Source organism: Callithrix jacchus, chromosome 5 (genome assembly GCF_049354715.1).
Source record: "Callithrix jacchus isolate 240 chromosome 5, calJac240_pri, whole genome shotgun sequence".
In the NCBI taxonomy this organism is placed as follows: domain Eukaryota; kingdom Metazoa; phylum Chordata; class Mammalia; order Primates; family Cebidae; genus Callithrix; species Callithrix jacchus.
In genome coordinates, this window is record NC_133506.1 from 144069400 (window position 1) to 144093971 (window position 24572).

At 36.2% G+C, this 24572-nt stretch overlaps 1 protein-coding gene across 11 annotated transcripts in view; it reads left to right on the forward strand.

Annotated features, from left to right (window-relative positions):
- RNF17 (ring finger protein 17) overlaps window positions 1-24572 on the forward strand; it is a 157988-nt gene that overhangs the window by 57014 nt on the left and 76402 nt on the right. For all 11 annotated transcript variants that reach the window (XM_078375187.1, XM_078375188.1, XM_078375192.1 and 8 more), the window contains 9 exons: window positions 1676-1767; window positions 5136-5247; window positions 6744-6824; window positions 9068-9168; window positions 16381-16552; window positions 17728-17804; window positions 18064-18138; window positions 20386-20693; window positions 24026-24184. In XM_078375187.1, coding sequence (XP_078231313.1) covers window positions 1676-1767; window positions 5136-5247; window positions 6744-6824; window positions 9068-9168; window positions 16381-16552; window positions 17728-17804; window positions 18064-18138; window positions 20386-20693; window positions 24026-24184 — 1177 coding nt within the window. The remainder of the gene's footprint in view (window positions 1-1675; window positions 1768-5135; window positions 5248-6743; window positions 6825-9067; window positions 9169-16380; window positions 16553-17727; window positions 17805-18063; window positions 18139-20385; window positions 20694-24025; window positions 24185-24572) is intronic.

The following is a 24572-nucleotide window of genomic DNA, read 5'->3' on the forward strand; positions in this document are numbered from 1 at the left end:
AGTGTACATTTGTGGAGATGCCATTCTACAAAAATGTAGAGAAGCAAAACTACTGCCTAAAATTTGTACTTCAGAAGCACTAAAAAACAATTCCATTAAGATTCCATCTGTTTGTAAGAATGAGAATTAAGGATGTAAAATAAAATTTATTTGATATCCTATACCTTTAATACAAATGTAAGTATAGTTCAGTTCATATAGTATGTTCTTGGAAAGTTGCCTCAAGCTGTAAATTCTTAATGTTTTACTGGAGAATTCAGATGATAAAGCTTTATATCATTTGTTTTCTGTGGCAGTGTGGGAGACCATACGGAGACATGAGACCTAGAATGTAGTTCTCATTCTGTCAGCCTAGCCTGGGTTTCCTTATATGTGAGGTGGATATAATACCTGCTTTGTCTTATCTCCTAGGATTGCTAAGAATCAAATCTGAATTATGTAAAAGTTCTAAGCTTCCAGGCTACTAAATAACCCTTCATTATTTAGGTTTGGATTAACTGGCTTGCAAGTTAAATATGGTTTTAAAAAACCCATATATTGTAATTAATGAAAGTTTCAATTATAACAAACAAATTACATATCAGAAGCTGCCTATTTTGGATATATTATTGTGGGAAACTCCTAATGTGTTCTCTTTTTCTGACATGGGGCTTCTCAGATGTGGCAGGCTATGTGGTTAAGATGAAGAGAGCCCTCCTCCTGTGGTTGTGGTAGATCCCCGATGGATTCAGTCTTGTGGGTGAAAAATAAGTGAAGGGAAAAGAAAGGAGCAGGCAGCTGGAAATATCTGTGTTCCATATATCTGTCCTGTTTTAATATTTTTTTTTAAAAAATGTTTGAACAGTAACTTTTTGCCTTTTTTGGCAAATGATTTCACATTTAATGTTCTTAAATTATTATACTTGTACTATTTTTAGGATTTTGGATAATGGGTAAGTGTTTATAATGTGTTTACAAATACTAATTTTGATTTTAATGTTGTGATAAATCTATTTTGTATCATTTTGACTAGTTTTAACTTTTAGAGATAAGTGACCTGTCCCATCCCCCTCCCCTCTTTTTTTTTTTTTTTTTTTTTTTTTGGAGAGACAGAATTTCACTCTTGTTGCCCAGGCTGGAATGCAATAGCACAGTTTTGGCTTACTGCAGCCTCCCTTCTGGGTTCAAGCGAGTCTCCTGCCTTAGCTTCCCGAGTAGCTGGGATTATAGGTGCCCACCACCATGCCCAGCTATTTTTTTTTATTTTTAGTAGAGATGGAGTTTCACCATGTTGGCCAGGCTGGTCTCGAACTCCTGAGCTCAGGTGATCCACCCACCTCAGTCTCCCAACGTTCTGGGCTAATAGGTGTGACCCCTGTCCTGTGCCTGGCCTAAAATTTTTAAAGTAAGATTGAAAGTATTGCTAGTATTTCCTTTAGAATTATGGTAGAATGAAGTGTTTTTGTTAATTAACTAAAAATTAATAGTTGCCACATTCCTGATTTCTTTCAAAGATTAAAATGGATCAAAGCATCATATAAGTACAATTTTCTCTTTGATTTACAGAGGGTTTCAGGATTTTTAAGGTTATTATTAACTGTATGAATGGTACGCTTAAATAGTTGTTTAGGTTCTGGATAAACAGAATGTATTGGATAACTGTCTTTGTTTTTTTAAACCCTTATTTTGTCCTAAGGTTGCTACAGCTGTGAATACTAGACAAGGCCACTACCCAATGGCTGGATATTTTAAAGAAGACCCTGTAATGCAAAAACTGCAGCCTAAGACGTATGTCCCATGTGTATTTATTTGAATAGAGTCAGTGTGTTACTGAAATAGTTTTAGAATTACTGATAAAATGTCCTTCTTAAATCTGTATTTCTAACCCACTGTTTATGGAGTGCTCTTTAAGTTCCTAATTCATTTTAGCTGTCAGTGGAATGGAGACTCCAGCTCTTTAAAGAAGCAGCATTTGTTTGTCCTTATTTAAAGAAAGAAATTTAAGTATTCCCACATCAAGAAAGGCTGAAAGTGATACTGGTTAAAGTTACTCATGCTGGATGAAAGGAAGTTATAGAGAAAAAAGTAACTTAGTCTTCTCTTGATTCTTTTTGAAAATTTTAAAAATTCTAAGTTGTTTTAGAGACAGGTTCTCACTCTGTCACCCAGGCTGGAGTGCAGTGGTTGTGATCATGGCTCACTTGCAGCCTCAGACTCCTGGGCTCAATCTGGCTTCTCACCTCAGCCTCTGGAGTATCTAGGACTGCAGGTATGCACCACCATGCACAGCTGATTTTTTCTCTATTTTTGTAGATGTGGAATCTCATTGTGTTGCCCAGGCTGGTCTCAAATTCCTGACTTTAAGTGATCCTTCTGCTTCAACCTCTCAAAGTGCTGGGATAGGCATGAGCCACTGCACCCAGGTTCTATTGATTGTTTAAAGTAGCACAAGTACAGTATAATGGAAGACTTTGTGCAGAGTTGGTTTGAGAAGTGATTTATAGGAGAAATAATACCTTTGGAGTTCTTTTATTCATTTTTGCATTATTGTATGAGACTTTACACATGTATGCATTAATAGATTCTCTTTTTGAGTTTATTTTTTTTAATACACCGAGCTAGAGAAAAAAAGTACATGTTACTGATTATTTCACTTAATAATTAATGTTTCTGTTTGTCTTTCCCTGCTAGTCTGTAAGCCCTTTTAAGAGAATGGAGCACATTTTATTCCTGTTTACATCTCTGGTTTAGGACACAGAGTAAACATGCAATGTTTATTATATTACTTTTGATTTTTGCAGCTTTTTAAGTATTAAAGGACCTTCTGATCAATTTCCTAGAACCATACTCAGATGGTAATTTGTATATAACATTTTAAAGCATTTTTGCTATGGTAGTAGACTATGCAAGAAATAAAACAAGATTCTTTCAAGGAACAATTTTATATGGAGCTCTCCAGTTTTCTTAATGGCATCAAGTATTTATAAATCACCTCAGTTCCTCCTATTGCATTCATTTACCTCCGTTAGATGCCTTCCGTAGTATCTCCTATATCCATAACCTGTTTTCATTTCTACTGCCTTATTTAATTCTCCTATTCTTTTGTTTAGCTCATTATCAGACTCTGCTTTATGCTATAGTTGTTTATTGATTATTGAATTAAAATTCAAAATTCTTCAGTCTAGAATTCCTGGCACTTCACATTACCACTGTAGCTTCTCTTTCCAGGCCTAAATGAGTACTTCGAAAAAAAAAAAAAAAAAGGTTGTAGCCATTTTCTTTGGGTAGTAAAACCACTTAGCTAAAGTATGTCAGCTGGTTAGTCACAGAACCAGAATGTAAAAATAGGTTTATTGAATACCAGTATTGCTCCCAATTCCTATACCACTGGTCACTTCCTCCATGAGCTCTATGTAGAGTCATTAGAACAAACCTTTAAGAATCGTCTGGCTTATTGTGAGTCCCCATGGAGTAGCCATTTTTATCAAATTTAGGGCTCCCACATTTGAACACATACAGAAGTTAAGCAGATAACTTACTGGGTGAGGTCAACTGAGTTGAAACAGTGAGTGGTGAGGATAGCAGTAGATGCTGAGGGCTTACCCCCTCCAAAGGAGGCGGTTGTTAGTCAGCTGTAGCCAATTATTGCTGTGTGTTAAGGCCAACCCAGTGTTGCCAGATCTTTTTTTCTCAAACTAGAGAAGTGTACTGCTGTGTGAAATTTTCTGACATGTCATGCAAGCCAAACCAGATTGTACTCTTTATATGTATAATGTCAGAGTTGCAAAGTGAAATTTTACTTTCAGAGGTAGAGGAATCCATCTTAACCAGAAAGTACCCAAATTTTAAAAATTAAATTTATGTCAATTATACTTACTTTAGTAACTGTTATTTAAGGTGCAGTTTGGTTTTAAATGGTTGTATATTATTAAATTACAGTAACCCTTAGCTCATTTCTTCACTGATTTGTTTTTAATGTTTTGAAACAGGAATTCAATAATGGAATCCTCAGGGCTAATGCATTCCTGTTTTTAAGAACATGAACATTCACTTTTTCATAGTAATAGAATGTTTAAAAATTATTTGATTAGTATTTTTCTGCATAAGAGTAACATTTATTTTTTTGGTTTTTTTTAGCCCTTATATTTTCAAGAGTAACATTTAAACATCATAGTTTCCTCCGTAAGCTATAAGCTTTTGTTAACTCAGCAAACACTGGTTACAGTGTGCTAGCCAATATGGTTATATAAAGATAAAACTAGCCAGGCATGATGGCTCATGCCTGTAATCCTAGCACTGGGAGACTGAGGCAGGAGGATTAGTTGAGTCCAGGAGTTCGAGACCAACCTGGGCAACACAATGAGACTCCATATCTGAATAAATAAATAAAAACTCTAGCTTCTATATACTAGATAATGCAATGAACTTTTTCTTTGCCATTAACTTGCCTACTTAAATTCATTACCTCTTTGTAAATTCTCCAGACTTGTTAAGTACATTCTTTTTAATAGCTGGCTTTGTATATATAAACACTTACTTTAATTGATGAGCTTAACACATTACAGTGATTGTCATCGTTTGTAGCAAAAAATACCACATAAGGACCAGTAATTAAGTAATTAAAACACAATATATACATGAAGCCGTTGTTTTTGGAATTTGTTTTCTTTAAAATTTGTATGAAAGCATATTTACTCATGGTTTCTCTCTTCCCATTTATAGTTAATTGATAACTCACTGTACATGTTCTTATAAGTCATGAGTTATTTTTATGGTAAAAATATGAATAGAAGATTAAAATTATTACATTAATGTTGATGTTTAAAATAATGTACTTGGGCCAGGCACAGTGGCTCATGACTGTAATCTGAGCACTTTGAGAGGTTGAGGCAGGTGGATCACTTGAGCTTAGGAGTTTGAGACCAACCTGGGCAACATTTTGAAATTTCATCTCTACAAAAAAAAAACAAAAAAAATTAACTGAGTGTGGTGGCACACACCTACGGTCCCAGCTAATTGGGAGACTGAGGTGGGAGACTTGCTGGAGCCTGGGAAGTTGAGGCTGCAGTGAGCCATGATGGTGCCACTGCACTCCAGCCTGGGTGACAGAAAGATCCTGTCTCAAAAAATAAAATAATATACTTGACATTTTTCAGGATAAAGAATTGTTCTCAGGACTTTAAGAAGACTGTCGATCAGCTAACTACTGGTTTAGAATATTCAGCATCCACACACAGGACTGTTTTGAACTCATCAGCTGTAATGTTGGTATGAAATACATTGATCATGAAGTACGATGTTTGACTTTGTCTCTAGTAGCTTAACTTTCTTCTATAATTATAGATTCTTTTGGAAATTTATAGGTAACAGAAGTAAGCCCACCCTCTTACTTGAATCTCTTTTGTTCTGTGTTTGGACAGTTCTCTTTTCTTTTGGGGCAACCCATTCTACTTTTGAGTAACTTTGTTTTTAAAGTTTTTGATATTTACCTGTGTGTAGCTTCTTCTCTTTGAAACTAGTTACTGAATCCAGGTTCTGTGAAACATATAAAGCACAAGTTTTAAAATTTTAAGTGTGATTTTTTTTTTCAGTTATTTTAATGGCAACCAAAAGGCCTAACTGTGTTTGTTGTTGTTATTGCTGAAGATTGAATTTTACCTTTTATTTATTCCTGATAAATTTAAATAATGTATTAAGATTAGAAATAGAACAAATTCCAAAATGATGTTGAGTGAAGTATTAAATTTTTGTGTTAAGATGATTAGTGAAATCCGGGCACAGTGGCTCATGTCCGTAACCCCAGCAGTTTGGGAGGCCCAGGCGGGCAGATCACTTGAGGCCAAGTATTCAAGACCAGCCTGGCTGACTTGATGAAACCCCATCTCTACTAAAAATACAAAAATTAGCCAATTGTGGTGGTACACACCTATGATTCCAGCCATCGCTGGAACATGGGAGGTGGAGGTTGCAGTATGTGGAGTTACCACCACTGTACTCCAGCCTTGGCAACAGTGAGACAGTCTCAAAAAAAAAAAATTATTCCAGCACTTTGGGAGGCTGAGGCGGGTGGATCACGAGGTCAAGAGATCGAGACCATCCTGGTCAACATGGTGAAACCCCATCTCTACTAAAAAAAAAAAAAGAAAAAAATTAGCTGGGCATGGTGGCACGTGCCTGTCATCCCAGCTACTCAGGAAACTGAGGCAGGAGAATTGCCTGAACCCAGGAGGGGGAGGTTGCGGTGAGCCGAGATTGCGCCATTGCACTCCAGCCTGGGTAACGAGCGAAACTCCATCTCAAAAATAAAAAATAAAAAAAATTAATGGACAGAGAAAGGAGAAAAAGCACTTAATTTTGCTCCTTTTCCTTCCAGTGTAAATCTTAATGGAGTCATATTATAATCTTTTTTTCTTAAGAACTATTTATATATATTTTTATATGTATACATGTATTGCCATGATAAATTGTTCAAGGTAGTTTTAAGTTGAAAAGATTATTACATGGCATGATCTTATTAAAAAAATACATCTTTCTAAAAAAAATCTGGAACGGTCTAACCAAAGCTCTAAAATATGAATGGTTTTTATCTCCAGGTTATCTAGCAGGATTGATCGTTATTTTTGTTGCTTGTTTTCACTTTTCTGTAGTGAGTGTGTTGCTTTTGTAACCAAAATGGTAGCCTGAATTTTTTGCAACTATAGTATACATATCTAATCATCTGTTTCTTAGTTTTATATTTTTATGTGATTCCCCTCCCTTCTTAGGACACTAACACTACAGAAGAAATTGATGAAGCATTGAAGACAGCACACCATAATTTTGAACAATTAAGTATTGCTGGAAAAGTAAGCACTTTGCATGATTAAATTCTTTCATGAAGTAAAGCATGTCCTCTTTAAGTGTGAATATTTGAATATGTTAACACTGAGGTTAGAGCTTAGCACTGGGTTATTAAGATAATCTAAAAAAGAATGGGAAACTTTTCCTATGGCCTGCCAAGATTGGTCTTGTAGCATTGCTGTGCTAGGAACTTAATAAAATTCGAGCTTTAATAAGGAACCATGAAATCTTGCTATGGGCTGAATTTTGTCTCAGAAGCATTGCAGATTATCTTTTCAACATTTACTCATTGTTTGGCTGTATCCCCACCTTATGGAGAGAGTCTCTCTCTTCTTAATCTGCCTTCTGAAAGAGACTCTCATTTGGTGACACAAAATAAGCTGCTCAGCACCTAGCAACAAAATTTACAATCAAGGAATTCAAAAGGGTATAGCTGATTATGTTGTGGCTGCTTTTTTTGCAGAGAAGGACAAGACGTGTTTGATTGGCTAAGGGTCACTATCAAAAGTCGTTTCTCAAGAGGAATAAAAGTAATAAGCTAGAAGAGTTATGAGAGAAAAACCAACATTGAGAAAAAGGGAAAAAAGAATGTCACCTGTGATAAGCAGTAACTAGTACCTAATATAGTAGAGAAGAACAAATCAGTGGTAAATTAACCAGAGGTTAGGATTTCAGTGTCTGAATTTGGGAGAGTGGGGACACAATCCAACTCAAAACAGTGTCCTCTAGCGCTCAGTATTCATGTCCTTCTCAGTGCAAGATACATTTACCCCATCCCAACATCCCCAAAAGTTTAACCCATTGCAGCATCAATTATAAGTATAAAAATCTCACTTTCTGGGCCAGCACCCTTGCTCACACCTGTAATCCCAGCACTTTGGGAGGCCAAGGTGGGCAGATCACTTGAGATCAGGAGTTTAAGACTAGCCTGGTCAACATGGCTAAACCCCATCACTATTAAAAATACAAAAATTAGCCGGGCATGGTGGCCTGCGCCTGTAATCCCTGCTACTCGGGAGGCTGAGACAGGAGAATTGCTTGAACCCGGGAGGCTGAGGCAGGAGAATTGCTTGAACCCAGGAGGCAGAGTGCCCAGATCAGTGAGCCCAGATCATGCCATGGCACTCCCACTTGAGTACAGAGTGAGACTCAGTCTCAAAAAAAAAGAAAACCCAAAACAAAAATTAGCTGGGCATGGTGGCACATATCTGTAGTTCCAACTGCTGGGAGGCTGAGGCACAAGAATCACTTGAACCAGGGAGGCGGAGGTTGCAGTGAGCTGAGATGGTGCCACTGCCCTCCAGCCTGGTTGACAGAGTGAAACTCTGTCTCCAAAAAAATAAATAAAAATAAAAATTAATTAAAATCTCACCTTCTAAGTCAGGTATTGGTGAAGACTCAAGATATATGATTCATCCTAGGGCATAATTCCTCTCCCATCTGTGAGCCCATGAAACGAGACAAAACTTGCTTGCTTCTAAAATACATTGGTGAAACAGGAATAAGACATTCCTATTCTAAATGGGAGAAATTGGAAGGAAAAAAAGGGTCATGGATTCAAGCAACACTACTTAAAACTTCAAAAATACTAAGATTGTGTAATACTTAACATTTTATTAAATCCAGGGAATCCTATCAAAGAGAAATTCAGCTACTTAAAATGACTTGCTTCCCGTAATGATAAAAAGGAATAAGAAAAAATTTAGTACACACATGAGTGGATTTTTTTAGGTCTTGTTGCTGTATTATCAATAGAAAATGCCAACAAAGCCAGATGTGGTGGCTCACACCTGTAATCCCATTTTTATGGGAGGCCAGGGCAGGAGTATTACTTCAGGCCAGGAGTTTGAGACCAGCCTGGGCAACATAATGAGACCTTGTCCCTACCCTCACCCGCAAAAAAGAAAAAATTAGTTTGACATGGAGCTGTGTGCCTGTAGTCACTGCTACTCAGGAAGCCAAAGCAGGAGCCCAGGAGTTCAAGGTTACAATGAGCTATGCTCAGCCTACTGCACTCCAGCCTGGGCAGCAACCAAGTGAGACCCTGTCTCAGTAAAACAAACAAAAAAGATATAGTCTTGCTCACAAGTTATAAGATTTAAAGTTAAATCTTGTGATGTATTCTATTTATATTATCTAATTATCTCTTGTGTTACTTTGAAGAGTCTAGAAAGTACCTTTGACGTCCAAAATTCTACAACTTCTACAAAATAAAAATTCCAAAATTAAGTCTTTGTCTTTTTTCCAGATACTTGAACGCATGCAGAAGCAAACAAGAGAGGAGACAGAAAGTGTTATAGAAGTTGTGCAGAAACAGTTTGACCAACTTATGGCTCTTTTTGATTCCAGGTAGTAACTTAAAAATACAGACTCAATGAAATGGAAATTTTTAACACTAACTTGTCATTGTATTCATTTGTTTAGAATGAAGTAATGGGTAATTTTTTTTTTTTTTTGAGACAGAATCTTGCACTGTCTCCCGGGCTGGAGTGCAGTGGTGCCACCTTGGCTCACTATAACCTCTGCCTTCCAGGTTCAAGCAATTCTCCTGCCTCAGCCTTATGAGTAGCTGAAATTACAGGTGCCTGCCACCACGCCCCCCTAATATTTTTGTATTTTTAGTACAGACGAGGTTTCACTCTGCAGGCCAAGTTGGTCTTGAACTCCTGACCTTGTGATCCACCTGCCTCAGCCTCCCAAAGTGCTAGGATTACAGGTGTGAGCCACCAAGTAATGGGTAACTTTAACTTCCAAACAAGGTTGGAAGTTGGTGGTCCCTACAGACTGATTTTTAGAACTTGAAAATGAAAATGTGTAAGCTTTCAAAAATTTGGGGTTGTTTGAGACAGGGTCTTGCACTGTTGCTCAGGCAGGAGTGCAGTGGTGTGATAATAGCTCACTGCAGCCTCAAGCTCCCAGGCTGAAGTAATACTCTCACCTCAGCCTTCCAAGTAGCTGGAACTACAGGCACACACCACCACATCCAGCTAATTTTGTGGGTTTTAATTTTTCTTTTTTTTTTCACTACATTGTCCAGACTGGTCCCAAACTCCTGGCCTCAAGAGATCATCCTGCCTCAAGCTCCTAAAGTGCTGGGATTACAGGTGTACACCACAGTGCCCAGCTGAAGCTGTTAACTATTAAACAATCTTGGGCCAGGTGCAGTGGCTCATATCTGTAGGATCACAAGGTTATCATCCTGTCTCAGCTCACTTTGGGAGGCTGGGATGGGAGGATTCTTGAGCTCAGGAGTTTGAGACCAGCCTGGGCAATATAGTGAGACCCCATCTGTACAAAAAAAATTAGCCAGGCATTGTGTGCATTTCTGTAGTCCCAGCTGCATGGGAGGCTGAGGTGGGAGGATTTGTTGAGCCCAAGAGGTCAAGGCTGCAGACAGTGGTGATCCTGCCAATGCACTCCAGCCTGAGTGACAAAGCGAGACCCCCATCTCAAAAAAGTAAATAAACTTTTTTCTTAAAGCATTTAGCACAGAAAAAGATTGTTATAACTTAAATCGTGTTGTGGAATTCCGTATATTTAGGCAAATACATACTTTTTTATAGATCTGTCATTTTTTCATGTGCTTTTTTGCAATAGAGCAAAGTCTAATAGGCGTTGCTAAATACCTTTAACTTACATACATCTGTCACCTATTTAGAAAGCCATTTGACATATATTATCTTTACTCACATGACAGAGATACAATAGATGTTCCCTCCCTTAGGCATTTCAAAAAACAAGCTCTTTGAAGGTGTAACATGCTCAAAGTAATATATTTAGTAACATCACTTGTCCAGTTGACTCCTAAATCATTTTTTAGGTGCTTTTAAAAAAATTTCCTGGCCAGGCAGGGTGGCTCATGCCTGTAATCCCAGGTACTTGGGAGGCTGAGGCCGGAGACTCGCTTAAACCTGGGAGGTGGAGGTTGCAGTGAGCCAAGATTGTGCCATTGCATTCCAGCCTGGGTGACGAGTGAAAACTCCATCTCAAAAAAAAAAAAAAAAAAAAATTCCTGAGGATCCCTAGAACACGGGCTCAATCTGTGCGTGAATTGGTTGATACTATATTCTCCATGTTGGTACAATCTCACATTTGGTCTTTAATTATAACAGTCAAGTAATAGTTCATGTGCATGAGTTTATTTTGTTGTGGTAGTCAAATACACATAACACAAATTACCTTTAACCATGTTTTTCTTTTCCCTTGGAAAGGCAATTGTATTTTTTTCCATTTTAGCCCTTCTTAAGCTTACAGTTGAGGTATGTGGTAATTCTGTTTACCTTTTTCTTTTTTTTGACACAGACTCTAGCTTTGTTACCCAGGCTGGAGTATGGTGACACAACCTCAGACTGTCAGGTTCAAGAGATTCTCCCACCTTAGACTCCAGAATAGCTGGGACTGTAAGCACATACCACCACACCTGGTTAATTTTTCATTTTTGGTAGAGATGAGGTCTTGCTGTGTTGCCAGGACTGGTCTTGAACTCTTGGGCTCAAGCCATTCTCCCACCTTGGCCTTCCAAGCACTAGGATTATAGGCGTGAACCACCATACCTGGCCTGTGTTTAACTTTTTAAGGAACTGCCACACTGATTTCCACAGTGGCTGTACCATTTTACTTTCCCACCAGCAGTATACAAGGTTGTTTTTTGTTGTTTTTCTTTTTTGATAGTAGCCATTCTAATAAGCGTGAAATGGAATATTATTATGGTCAGGTTTGTATTTTTGTAATGACTGGTAATGTGCATCCTTTCATGTGCTTATCGGCCATTCGTGTCTTCAGAAAAGTATTTATTCCAAGTCTTTTATCCGTTTTGGAATTGGATCATTTACTTTGTTGCTGTTGGGTTATAGGAGTTCTTTATATGTTTTGGATATTACATTTTTAACTGTGTGACTTACAAATGTTTTCTCTCATTTGTGGGTTGTCTTTTCACTCTCTTGATAATGTCCTTTGATCCACAAAAGTTTTTAATTTTATTAAGTCCAATTGTTTCTTTTGTTGCTTGTGCTTTTGATGTGTCATATTTCAAGATGTTATTACCAAATCTAATGTCATGATGCCTTTTCCGTGTATTTTCTTCTAAGAGTTTTATAGTTCTTACATTTAGATCTTTGATTCATTTTTAGTTTACTTGTGTATGGTATAAAGTAATTCAGCTTCATCCTTTTGAATTGGATATCCAGTTTTCCCTGCACTGTTTGTTGAAAAGATTGTCCTTACCCCATTGAATGTTCTTGACATCCTTGTCAAAAATGAGCCCACCATGTATGTGAAGGATTATTTCTAGGATTTCTGTTTTATTCCATTGTTCTGAATGTTTTTCCTTATGCTAGTACCACACTGTTTTGATTACTGTAGTTTTGTAGCAGGTTTGAACATCAGAATATTTGAGTCCTACAGCTTTGTCCTTTTTCAAGATTGTCTCTCAGGGTCTCTTAAGATTCCATATGACTTTTAGGATGGATTTTTCAATTTTCACAAAAAATGTCATTGGGATTTTTTAGGTATTGCATTGAATTATAGATCACTTTGTGTAGTATTGACATGAACAACATATGCACGTGGGATGTCTTCTCATTTATTTGTGTCTTTAATTTCTTTCAGCAATTTTATATACAAGTTTTTCACCTCTTAAGTTTATTCCTAAGTATTTTATTTCTTTTGATGCTATTGTAAAATGAATTGTTTCCTTAATTTTCTTTTGTGATTATTCATTGTTACTGTAGAAAAACATTGTATTTTTATATATTGATTTTTGTATCCTGCTTTTTTGCTGAATGCATTCATTAGCTTTAGTATTTTTATGGCATCTTTATGGTTTTCTACATGTAAGATCATGTCGTCTGCAAAGAAAATATCTTACTTCATACAAAAAGATTATTTTACTTCTTCCTTTCAATTTAAATACCTTATTTCTTTTTCTTGTCTAATTGCTTTGACTAGAGCTTTCATTACTGTGTTGCACAGAAGTGGCAAAAGCAGGTATGTCTTGTTCCTAATGTTATAAGAAAAGCTTTCAATCTTTCACCATTGAGTGTGACGCTAACTATGGGTTTTTCCTTATATGGTCTTTATTATAGTGAGGTAGTGAATTATGTCAGGTCCTTTTTCTGCATCAATTGAGACAACCAGTTGGGTTTTTTGCTTTTTTTTCTGTTATATGTGATGTGTTACATCAATCACATATTGATGTTTGTATGTTGAACTATTCTTGCTTTCCAGGAATAAGTCCCACTTTGTCATGGTGTATAATTCTCTTACTGTGCTGCTGAATTTGGTTTGCTAGTTCCTCTGAGGATTTTCTATTAATAGTTATAAATGATACTGGTCTATAGTTTGATGTCTTTGTGTGGTTTTGGAATTGGTAATTTTGGCCTCATAGAGTGAATTAGGAAACATTCCTCCCTCTTCAAGTATTTTGCAAAAGTCTGAGGAAGATTGGTATTAATTATTACATGTTTGGTACAATTTACCAGTATAGCTATGTGGTCCAAAGCTTTTCTTTGTTGGGATGTTTTTTGATTACTGATTCTATCTTCTTCTTAGTTAAAAGTCTGTACAGATTTTTAAAATACTTCTATGAGTCAATTGTGATAGGTTATGTGTTTCTGGGAATTTGCCCATTTCACCTAGGTTATACAATTTGTGTACGGTTGTTCATAATAGTCTTTTAATCCTCTTTATTTCTGTAAAAATTGATAGTAATTTACCCACTTTGTTTCTGATTTTGGTAATCTGATTCTTTTTTCTTAGTGTTACTGTAGGTTTGTTAATTCTGAGCTTGAAGACAAACTTTGCTTTCATTTTTCTGTGTTGTGTATTTATCTTTTCTCTCATCTTTATTTCCTTCCTTTTGCTTTGAGTTTAGTTTGGTCTTTTTCTAGTTACTTATGGTAAAAAGTTAGGTTATTCATTTCCAAGTTCTTTTTTAAATATGAGTATTTCTGTCAGCAGTGCTTTTGTAGCGTCCCATAAATTTTGTGTTCTTGCTTCATTTGTCCCAGATATTTTCCTAATTTACCTTGTGATTTCTTCTTTTACTCATTGGAATTTAGGATTATATTGTTTAATTTTTACATGTTTATGAATCTTCCAGGTTTTGTTTTTTTCTGTTGTTTCTAGGTCATTCCATTTTAGTCAGAAAAGATACCTTGTAGGATTTCAATCTTTAAGTTTATTAAGACTTACTAATAAATGTTACTGAACATTAAACATTAGTCAGCATGGTCTAACATACGTCCTGTCTCAAAGTGTTACATATACACTTGAGGAAAATGTTTATTCTCATGTTGTTGGGTATAGTGTTCTAAATATGTCTGTTGGGGTCCAATCAGTCAATAGTGTTGTCTTAAGTAATTTGTTTCTTTATTGATTCGGCACTGGTTGTTTTATCCATTATTAGAAGGGGGGATATTGAAGTCTCTCATAATTATTGTAGACATTTTTGTTTTTTCCTTTAATTCTGTGAGTGTTTGCTTCATTATGTTTTGGGGTTCTAATGCTGGTGCATATATGCTTATAATTGTTACATTAAAGTCTATCTTGTCTAAAATTAGTAGAGCCACCCCAGGTTTTAAAATTATCTGTGTATTATCTTTTCTATCCTTTTATTTTCAACTTCTCTGTGTCTTTAAAGTTAAATTTTTGTGACAGCATATAGTTGGGTCATATTTTTTATCTGTTCTTCAGATCTGTACCTTTGGATTAGAGAATTTAATCCATTTACACTTAAAATACTGATAAGGGAAGATTTTTGCCATTTGGTTTGTTTTCTGTATGTTTTATGGCTTTATTCATTGTTGCTTATTTCCTTCATTACTGCCTTTGTGTTTAATTGATTTTTTTTGGTAATCACATTTTGTTTCCCTTCTCATTTCTTTTTGTGCATGTTCTGTAAATAGTGTTTTGTGTTTATGCGTAAGAATTACATTGAGTAGACAGCTTAACTTCAGTTGCATGTAAAACCTCTACTGCTTTACATGTTGCCCCCCCTTTTTTGATGTCACAAATTACATTTCTCTATGTTGTATACCTGTTAAGATAGATATTTTGTGTATTTGTCCTTTAAATTCTGTAGAAAATAAAAAGTAGAATTATAAATGAAAATTACACTAATACTGGTTTTTATATTTGCCCGTGTATTTACCTTTACCGGAGATGTTTTTAATCATTGTATGGCTTTGAGTTGCTGTGTAGCCTTCTTTCACATTAACATGAAGGACTTTCTTTAGCATTTCTTAAACTGAAAGTCTACTGGTAATGAACTCTCTTAGCTTTTGTTTATCTGGGAATGTTTAACTTCTCCTTCACTTCTAAAGAATACTTTCTCCAAGATTTCTGCTGAGAAATTGGCTGATAATCTTATTAAGGATCTCTTGTATTTAACAAATTGCATTTCTCGTGCTGCTTTGAGGATTCTCCTTGTTCTTCAGCAGTTGGAATTCTTGAGCTCTTACATTTATAGAGCTCATTTTGCCATTATTTCTTCAAATAATTTCTGTCTCTTTGTCTCTCTCCTCCTGTGATTCCTACAATCCACACCTTAGTCTGCTTGATAGTGACCCACAAGTTCCTTAGACTCTGTTCACTTTTCTTCATTGTTTTTGTTTTTTTCAGACTTCATTATTTTAGTTGTCCTATACTCAAGTTGGTTCATTTTTTCCTTCGCTTTTCCAAAACTGCAGGTGAACCATTGGTGGTTTTTAAAAATTAAAATTACTGTATTTTTCAACACAAGCTATAGAATTTCTGTTTGGCCACTTTATATAATTTCTCTATGTTGATATTATCATTTTGCCCCTATATTGTTTTTCTAATTATTCTCTAGTTCTTTGTCCATGTTTTTCTTTAGCTCTTTAAGCATGTTTAAGACAGTTGATTTATGTCTGTCTATTGAGTCCAAAACCTGTGCTTTTTTGAGGACAGTTTCTACCACTCTGTTTTCATCCTTTGAATGGGTCATGTTTTTCTGTTCCTTTGTGTGCCTGTTGTATTTTTGTTGAAATTGGGCATTGGAGAAAATAGCCACCTCCCCCAGTCTTTGCAGACTGACTCTTGCTGTAACAGTCCTTCACTGAGTAGTTGTGTGTACCCTGAGGGTTGAGATCAGCATGAGATCAGGCTTAAGATCTTCTTAGATGTTTTATCTTGCCTTGGAGTCAGTGTGGCTTTTTCAATTCCCCTGTATATACAACTGCTTTTATAAGTCTTAATTTCCTAAAGAGTCTGAGCTCAGATTCTTCTCCAGGCCTTAGATGGTGTATTGTATATCTCTATTTATAATCTGCCTTCTACGAAATTTACTTTTCTCTAATTACCTATGCATAGCTTTTAACTGTAATATATTTCATTTCAAGTTAATGTCTCATTTACCATGTTATATGTTAATTTTATCAACAAGTAAAAGTACCCTTTCAGATACATTTCAGTTATTGTATGCCTTATTTAACCATGTTATGTTAAATTCATTAATGTACTTACTCTTAAAGATACTGTTACTGTAGATTTATATAAATATTTATGAAATACTGCAAAATAACTTTGAAATCTTAAATGAAGGAAAAAGAACCTGTGTGAAGAATTTGCAAAAACTACTGATGCTTATCTATCAAATTTAATAAAGACTAAACGCTGCATTGAAGAGAAAAGAAATAATTTGAATGCAGCTATGAACATAGCAAGAGCATTACAATTATCTCCTTCTCTAAGAACATGTTGTGACGTGAATCAGGTAATTTAATAATTCACAATGTGAGTTATTTCTGTGGTAGCTTATTTTATATGCTTTGGAATAAGATATTTAAGATAATAATTTGTTTTTGAGATTATCATAACCTATATTATTATTTAGAATTCTAAGTTGATGACAGTATAGTTTAGGATAATCTAAGTTATAGTAAGATAACGTTTGAAATCTAAGACAAACAATGTAAAATTTGTATGACCTTTTGTTATTTTTGACCAGTTAGGGAAATAGTGCAATGAAGTCCTTGTAACACATGATCTGAGAGCAGGTAAGATGGCATTGAGGTGAAAGTTTAGGTTTCTAGGACAACAGAATAAAAAAATGAGGACAAATAAGGGTAGCAAACTGAATAGGACTCTATTTTCTTCACATCAACAATTTAGGTATGGCTCTTAACTCTTGACTTTAAATTTTAATTCGAAATCCTGGTACAGTTTTTATCTTCCCATTCCCTCCCAGATTGTGCAGGTCAAGAGACAGCTTCATCTAATCATGTTCCTGAGAGGCAGAATTGGGCCAAAAAAAAAAAAAAGAAAACATATTTCTTATAGTTTGGCAGAATGAGACTAATCACAAATCTTTGCTGACTTCTGCTTCAATGCCTAAGGGCATAGATCTTTCTCTAGTCCTCTCTGAGTCTTCAGGATCTCACTTCTCATGGATAATCAGCTGTATAGGAGAGAAGCCATTAATTAATTTACCTGCCTCCAAAGTCTCTAATGTTAAAGGAGGAGAATTTGCCACAACTCTACTTGGCTAGGTGTCCTAGACTTTAATTCTAAAACTGTAGTAGTCGTTTCCTTTGTTTTACAGATGCGACACTAGGAGATGAAAAAAGTGATAAAATTTGGTCTTTATCCTAGTTAATCTAGCTAAGAAAATAGGGCAAAAAAAAGTGAAAACACTTGAAGATAGCAACACAGTTGCAAAATGAGTCTGATCAGAGTTTTATCTGATCATGTAGCTGTCTTATTTCTTAGTGTTTATTGTTACCATTTATAGATATCTCCAAAAGTCACACTTACTTGTATCCCTTTGAGTGCCCCAAATTGAACCTGAATGCATTAATTAATGAAATACCTAAAAGATACAGTTTTCTTTCTAAAATCTTACTATTTGTGACAAGATTCACACATAAACGATTTTTTTTTTAATTCTAGATTATCCGGACTTTGAAATTAACATCAGATTGTGAATTAGCACAAGTTAGTTCTCTAAAACAAAGGAACCCTCCCAGGTGAGTAACTCGTAGTTCAGGAGACCATAACAAGTATAAAGATGTGTTAGAACTTAAATGTATTAATAAATTGAAAATTTGGGTCACAAATGTTTACGAAGTTAGCAACCAAATTAAGGTAATTATAATTTGTGCTAACTTAGTTATTTAAATGTTTTCTTTTCAATTCATTATTTTAATATCAGCAACTGATTTTTGTTTAGACAACATAATAAATTTGTATTAGAACATTTACATATATGTTAATGTTTTATTATAGGTTGAATGTAAATTGCAGTGAGATTATCTGTATGTTCAAAAATATGGGAAAGATTGAATTTGAGGACTCAACAAAGTAAGTATTTATAAGCATGGTGACATGCCATTAGTTTCTTACAGTACCTACATTATCTAACAGACAGAAAAGTTGATGTTTAGTATAATTGAAAAGCTGAAAAATAAAGGACTTAATAGTTTCTATAATTAAATTCTATGTATAAAATTTTTTGAAAGGCCTAGAAGGGATAAGTATTCAGCCATATATATGTCAAAGTTATCTTTGAGATTGATTCAGTCATCAAGCATTGAACACTGCGAGGCACCAACATCCTAGATAATTAAGATAAATGTCAGGCCAGGCGCGGTGGCTCAAGCCGAGGCAGGTGGATCACGAGGTCAAGAGATCGAGATCATCCTGGTCAACATGGTGAAACCCCGTCTCTACTAAAAATACAAAAAAAAAGTTAGCTGGGCATGGTGGCGCGTGCCTGTAATCCCAGCTACTCAGGAGGCTGAGGCAGGAGAATTGCCTGAACCCGGGAGGCGGAGGTTGCAGTGAGCCGAGATTGCGCCATTGCACTCCAGCCTGGGTAACAAAAGCGAAACTCCGTCTCAAAAAAAACAAGATAAATTTCAGATAAATTACAGTAAGTAGAGGAAGAAGGACATGTAAACCATAAAATGCAAAACTGCTAGAGTCATGAATGCAGAATTTGCTTGAGGTGCAAAGCAAGGGAATGATCAGTTCTTTCTGGGGTAAGAGGACTTGGAAAGATATTTTCTTTTCTCTTTTCTATGAAAATTAAGTAGCAAGTAGAAAGGAGGACATAAAGGAATTAGGCATCTTATGGGCAGTGAATATATGGGCAGTGAAATAGCATGCTAAATTCAGGTAACAGTGTATATAATTCCATTCTCTGTGTCCCCAAGGATACAAAGATGCTAAGTCTTAAAGATTTTGTATGCTGTCTGATGATGTTTGGACTTTATGATCTATACTGTCCGGTATGGTAGCCACTAACCACATGTGGCTATTTAAATTTAGACATAAATTAATTAAAACTAAATATAATTAAAATCTGGTTCCTTAGTTGTATTAGCCTACATTTCAAGTGTTCAGTAGCCACGTGTTGCTAGTGACTACTTGTCTTAGTCTATTTGTGCTGCTAAATTTAAAAAGAACAGATGTGTTTTATTCTCTGTAATGTATAAAGAACAGGTGTTTATTTGCTTGCAGTTCTGGAGGCTGAGAAGCCCAAGGTCTGGGTGCTGGCAGGTTTGGTTTCTGGTGAGGGCCGTGATCTCTGCTTTAAGATGGCGCCTTTGAGAGCTGTGTCCTTGCGTGGCAGAAAGGATAGAAGAGCAAAAAAGGGACAAATAACTGTCTTCACATGGTGGAAAGGCAGAAGAGCAAAAAAGGGACAAATAAATGTCTTCACACAGTGGAAGGGCAGACGAGCAAAAGGGCCTAAGCTAGTTCCCTCCAGACTTGTTGTAAGGCACAAATCCATTCATGAGGGCAGAGCCGTCATTACTTGATTGTTAATTTTCCCAAAGGCCCCATCTCTTAATATCACCACAGTGGGAATTAAGTTTCAACATGAATTTTGAAACATTTAGACCAAAGCACTGCTATATTAGACAATGTGGCATATTTCCATTGTCACCAAAATTTCTGTTGTGCAGTACAGCTCTAGGCAGTAGAAAGCCACTAAAAGTTTTTAAGCATGAAAGTAAAAAAATAATTAGATTACTTTTTTTTTTTTTGAGATGGAGCTTCACTTTTGTTGCCCAGGCTGGAGTGCCATGGCACCATCTTGGCTCACCACAACCTCTGCCTTTCGGGTTCAAGTGATTCTCCTGCCTCAGCCTCCTGAGTAGCTGGGACTACAGGCTTGTGCCACCATGCCTAATTTTTTTTTTGTATTTTTAATAGAGATAGGGTTTCACCACATTGGCCAGGATAGTCTCTATCTCTTGACCTCTTCATCTGCCCACCTTGGGCTGCTTAAACAGTGATCTCTGAAGAAGCTAAATCCATTATGAAACAACTGAAACACAAACTTCATGAAACCCAATCTTATTTCATTGTAAAATTTCTATACTTGTAGATTTGATAGCCTAAAAACTGTCTAGATATGTGGAGAAGATAGACAAATATGGAGTAGAATGGATAAATAACTGGCAGTGGGTTAGTGGCTATTGAATAATCATGCCCCCAAAATTCAGATTAATGGCCTTTGTGGAAATTTCTAGTGACTTATTCAGGGTTGTACCATTTACCTCTATATTTGTAAGCTTATATCTCTGTATTTTTAAACAGATGTCATCCCCAAGAAAATGAAATTAGACAGAATGTTCAGAAGAAATATAATAACAAAAAGGGGCTTTCTTGTTATGATACATACCCACCAGTAGAAAAGAAGAAGATTGACATGTCTGTCCTGACCAATGAAGCACCACCACCTCCTTTGCAACCTGAGACAAATAATGGACATTTAGAAGCAAAAAGCTTCCAGCCACAGAAAGACTTTGTTGCAACAGCATCCCCTAAAACCATTGCTCTGTTAACTCAAATGGGATCTAGTCCTGATGTGATAATTGAAGAAATTATTGAAGACAACATAGAAAGTAAGTACAAATGTAAAAGCATGTGGGAAAGATCTTGTATCTGTAATTGGACAGAGTTGATACCTTTTTCATCCATGCATTTAACAGAAATACAATTGCTGTTATAATCTTATTCCTCATTATGACTTAAAACCTGTTCATTCCATGCCTGTACTCTCACATTTTCCAGAGTTAGGATAATTTTTATTTTTAATGCAGTAATACAGCTAACCTTCTGAGGTATGAATTAATATCTGGTTTAATTAGGGTATTTTGAGATTTTTAGTGTTCTTACAAGCCTTGTATAAAAGATATAAATAACTGAGATGATTTGTGGACATAGTTGTATTACTTTGTTTGAATTAAGAACATCTTTTCTTCAATCTTTGTTGTGAGATTTAACATAAGATAAACTATCATGTTATCTATTTTATAACATGTAAATATATCATAGTTGTATTTGATTAGATTTCCAATGTCAGTATTCTTTCCATTGACATAGAGTGAAGTACTACACTATGTAGTTTTATACTGATAGTCTCCGTTAGAACTGTTTTTCAAGATCAGCTTTTATTTTCTTTCACCCTTTGTCTGTTTTATTGGTTGACTCTCCAGAATTACATTTTAAAAATGAACACACTTCTTTCCGTTGTATTATCATTGATGTCTCAATTACTTAAGATACCTGTAATGACTTTATTCACTGATACAAGGGGTGTTGCTGTTCCAGTATTTTGCCAATTCAAGTACAGCTTTTTTAAGACTAGGATGTCGGCCGGGTGCAGTGCTCACACCTGTAATCCCAGTACTTTGGGAGGCTGAAGCAGGTGAATCACCTGAGGTTGGAAGTTCAAGACCAGGTAGGCCAACATACAGAAACCCTGTCTCTACTAAAAATACAAAATTAGCTGGGGCTGGTGGCACATGCCTGTAATCCTAGCTACTCAGGAGAAAGACAGGAAAATTGCTTGAACCTGGGAGGTGGAGGTTGCAGTGAGCCAAGCCTGGGCAACAAGAGCAAAACTCCATATCAAAAAACAAACAAAAACAACAACAAAAAAAAAAACAAAAAACTTAGCATGTCATTGTTAACATTAGCATAGTTAGTACAAGTTGTCTCTATTTCTTTGATGAAGCATGCAGCACAGATGATCTTGTGGAGACACATAGATATCCAAAAAATCCTTTTCAGAAAAACTCATCTGTTCTTTTTGGATCAAAAGCAGGTACTGTAACAACTGAGCTTGATATAGTGGAGTTTACTCTATGTATAATAAGTAACTCTTACCTAGTGTGAGGTAGTAAGTAGAGTGAATTTCACTGATAACTAAAACATATTCCTTTCTAATGTTGAAAGTTTTAATTCTGGGGCCAGACACCATGGCCCACACCTGTAACAGCCCTTTGGGAGGCCAAGGTGAGTGGATGACTTGAGCTCAGAAGTTTGAAACAAGCCAGAGCAGCATGGTGAAACCCTGTCTCTACAAAAAAAATACAAAAACGTAAGTGGGTGTGGTGGTGCATACCTCTGGTCCCTGCTATTCAGGAGCCTGAGGTGGGAGGATCACTTGAGTCTGGGAGGCGGAGGTTGCAATGAGCTGAGATCACACCACTACCCTCCAACCTGGGTGACAGAGTGAGATTTCATCTCAGAAATAAATACGCTGGGTGTGGTGGCTCATGCCTGTAATCCCAGCACTTTGGGAGGCCGAGGCAGATGGATCACTTGAGGTCAGGAGTTTGAGACCAGCCCTGCAACATGGCAAAACCCTGTCTCTACTAAAAGTACAAAAATTAGCTGGCTGTGGTGATGGGTGCATGGCCCCAGCTACTCAGGAGGCTGAGACAGGAGAATCACTTGAACTCAGGAGGTGGAAGTTTCAGTTGAGCTGAGATCACACCACTGCACTCCAACAAGAGTAAGACTCCATTTCAATAAAAATAAAAATAAATAAATGAATGAATAAATAAGTTTTGACTCTGGCAAGAATATCTGCCTCCTTCAAAATATTTTTTGAGACAGTCTTACTTTGTTGCCCAGGCTGGAATGCAGCGGCGCAATCTTGGCTCACTGCATTCTTCACAGACTTAAATGATTCTCATGCCTTAGCCTCCAGAGTAGCTGGGATTTTTAGTAGAGATGGGGTTTCACCATGTCGGCTAGGGTGGTCTCAAACTCCTGTCCTCAAGCGATCCTCCCTCTTTGGCCTCCCCAAGTGCTGGGATTACAGGCAATGAGCATCATGCTCAGCCAAGAATATTTCCAAAATTTATACTTCTATCAGATGTCACCCCCAGTTGTATGTATTTATCTTTTTACCCCACTCTAAATATGGTCATTATTCTTTATGTTTTCTATTGGATAGTTAAAATGATGCATTTGTTCAGTTTCTGTCATCGATCTAGACTTGGCTATATTCAATTCCACTTCTCCTAGTCTTTGTTTTTTAAACAATTTTACCATGTAAAACATTCATCTAATTTAGAAATTAAATATGTATTAAATTATTCCGTGAAACTTCCCCCCATCCTATGCCTATCCTATTTAGTCTCTCCATCTCTTCCAGAGTTTCTTCATGCATTTATGAATAAACACACTAATTATTTTTCCAGCCTTCTCTCTTCCTCTCTCTCTCTTTGTGTAGGGGGTTCTTTTTGTTGTTGTTGTTAACACAAAATGTAGCATACCACTGTTTCGTTTTTTGCATTCCTTCCTTAACGGTATACTTTGGAAATCTTTTCATATTAGTGAAGACACTTGGCTTAAGAAAATTGTCTGACTGTTTTTACGTCTACTCACCCCACCAAAAAGCACACATATTCCCTTAAATGTGTCTCAGTACTTTGGCTTTGCCTAGACATTTTTTCACACCTGATTTATAAGACTAACCTGATTTATAAGACTTGGGATTCAGAGTGGCTATGAGCTATATTGATTCTATAGGTAGAGCATAGACTTAAGCGGCTTTTGTAGGCCATCCTAGAAACCTAATCATTATCAGTAGGGGTTCTGAGTTCCAAAGATGTTCATCAATAAACTGAACTTTTATAATACAGTAGAGTTACAGCATATATGCTGACTTTAGAATCTTAACTATCACATGGACTGTGATACCACTTATAATATTTTGCAAGTAATATGAAGTATTTGCTGTTCAAATTACTAAAGAGTTCGAAAGTGATCCATTTGTTTTATCCTTCAGGGTTTAGACTACTTCCTGGGGCCTACGTGCAGTATTCCAGAGTTTACAATACCATAAGACACTTTGTCAGAAGCTATTAAAGTTGTTCAGCTTTTGTGAATTCATTTGTAACTCATACTTTATTAACGTGGCTTAAACATTTTTATCTAGGTGCTGCTGAGCTAGTTTTTGTAAGCCATGTAATAGATCCTTGCCATTTCTACATTCGGAAGTATTCACAAATAAAAGACGCAAAAGTACTGGAGAAGAAGGTGAATGAATTTTGCAACAGGAGTTCACACCTTGATCCTTCCGACGTTTTGGAACTAGGTAATGAAATACTACTCCAAGTTAAGATAGCAAATTTATTATTATTGAGGTGCAACTATCAAATGTGTTTATATATTATAACTGGGTCTACCCATATAAGACTTGTTATAATATAGATTTTTGCTCTAAGTTCATTTGTAATAAGCATAAAAGTTTAGTAAATTAGCTGAGAATTAAAATGGAATGTTGGCACATTAGAGTGAGATGGGTACAGAAATTCGATTATGTAGTAGGGTGAATTGCTTTTAAAACTACAAAACCCATCACAGGTTATGTAGCCTGTCCCTTTGTCTCAAAGAAGAACTATGCCTCTAACGTCTTAGTTTCACATGATTTTTCTTCATGTGTAACTCCGGTCTCTTGCTTGCCATGTGTGAGAGTTGGGGCT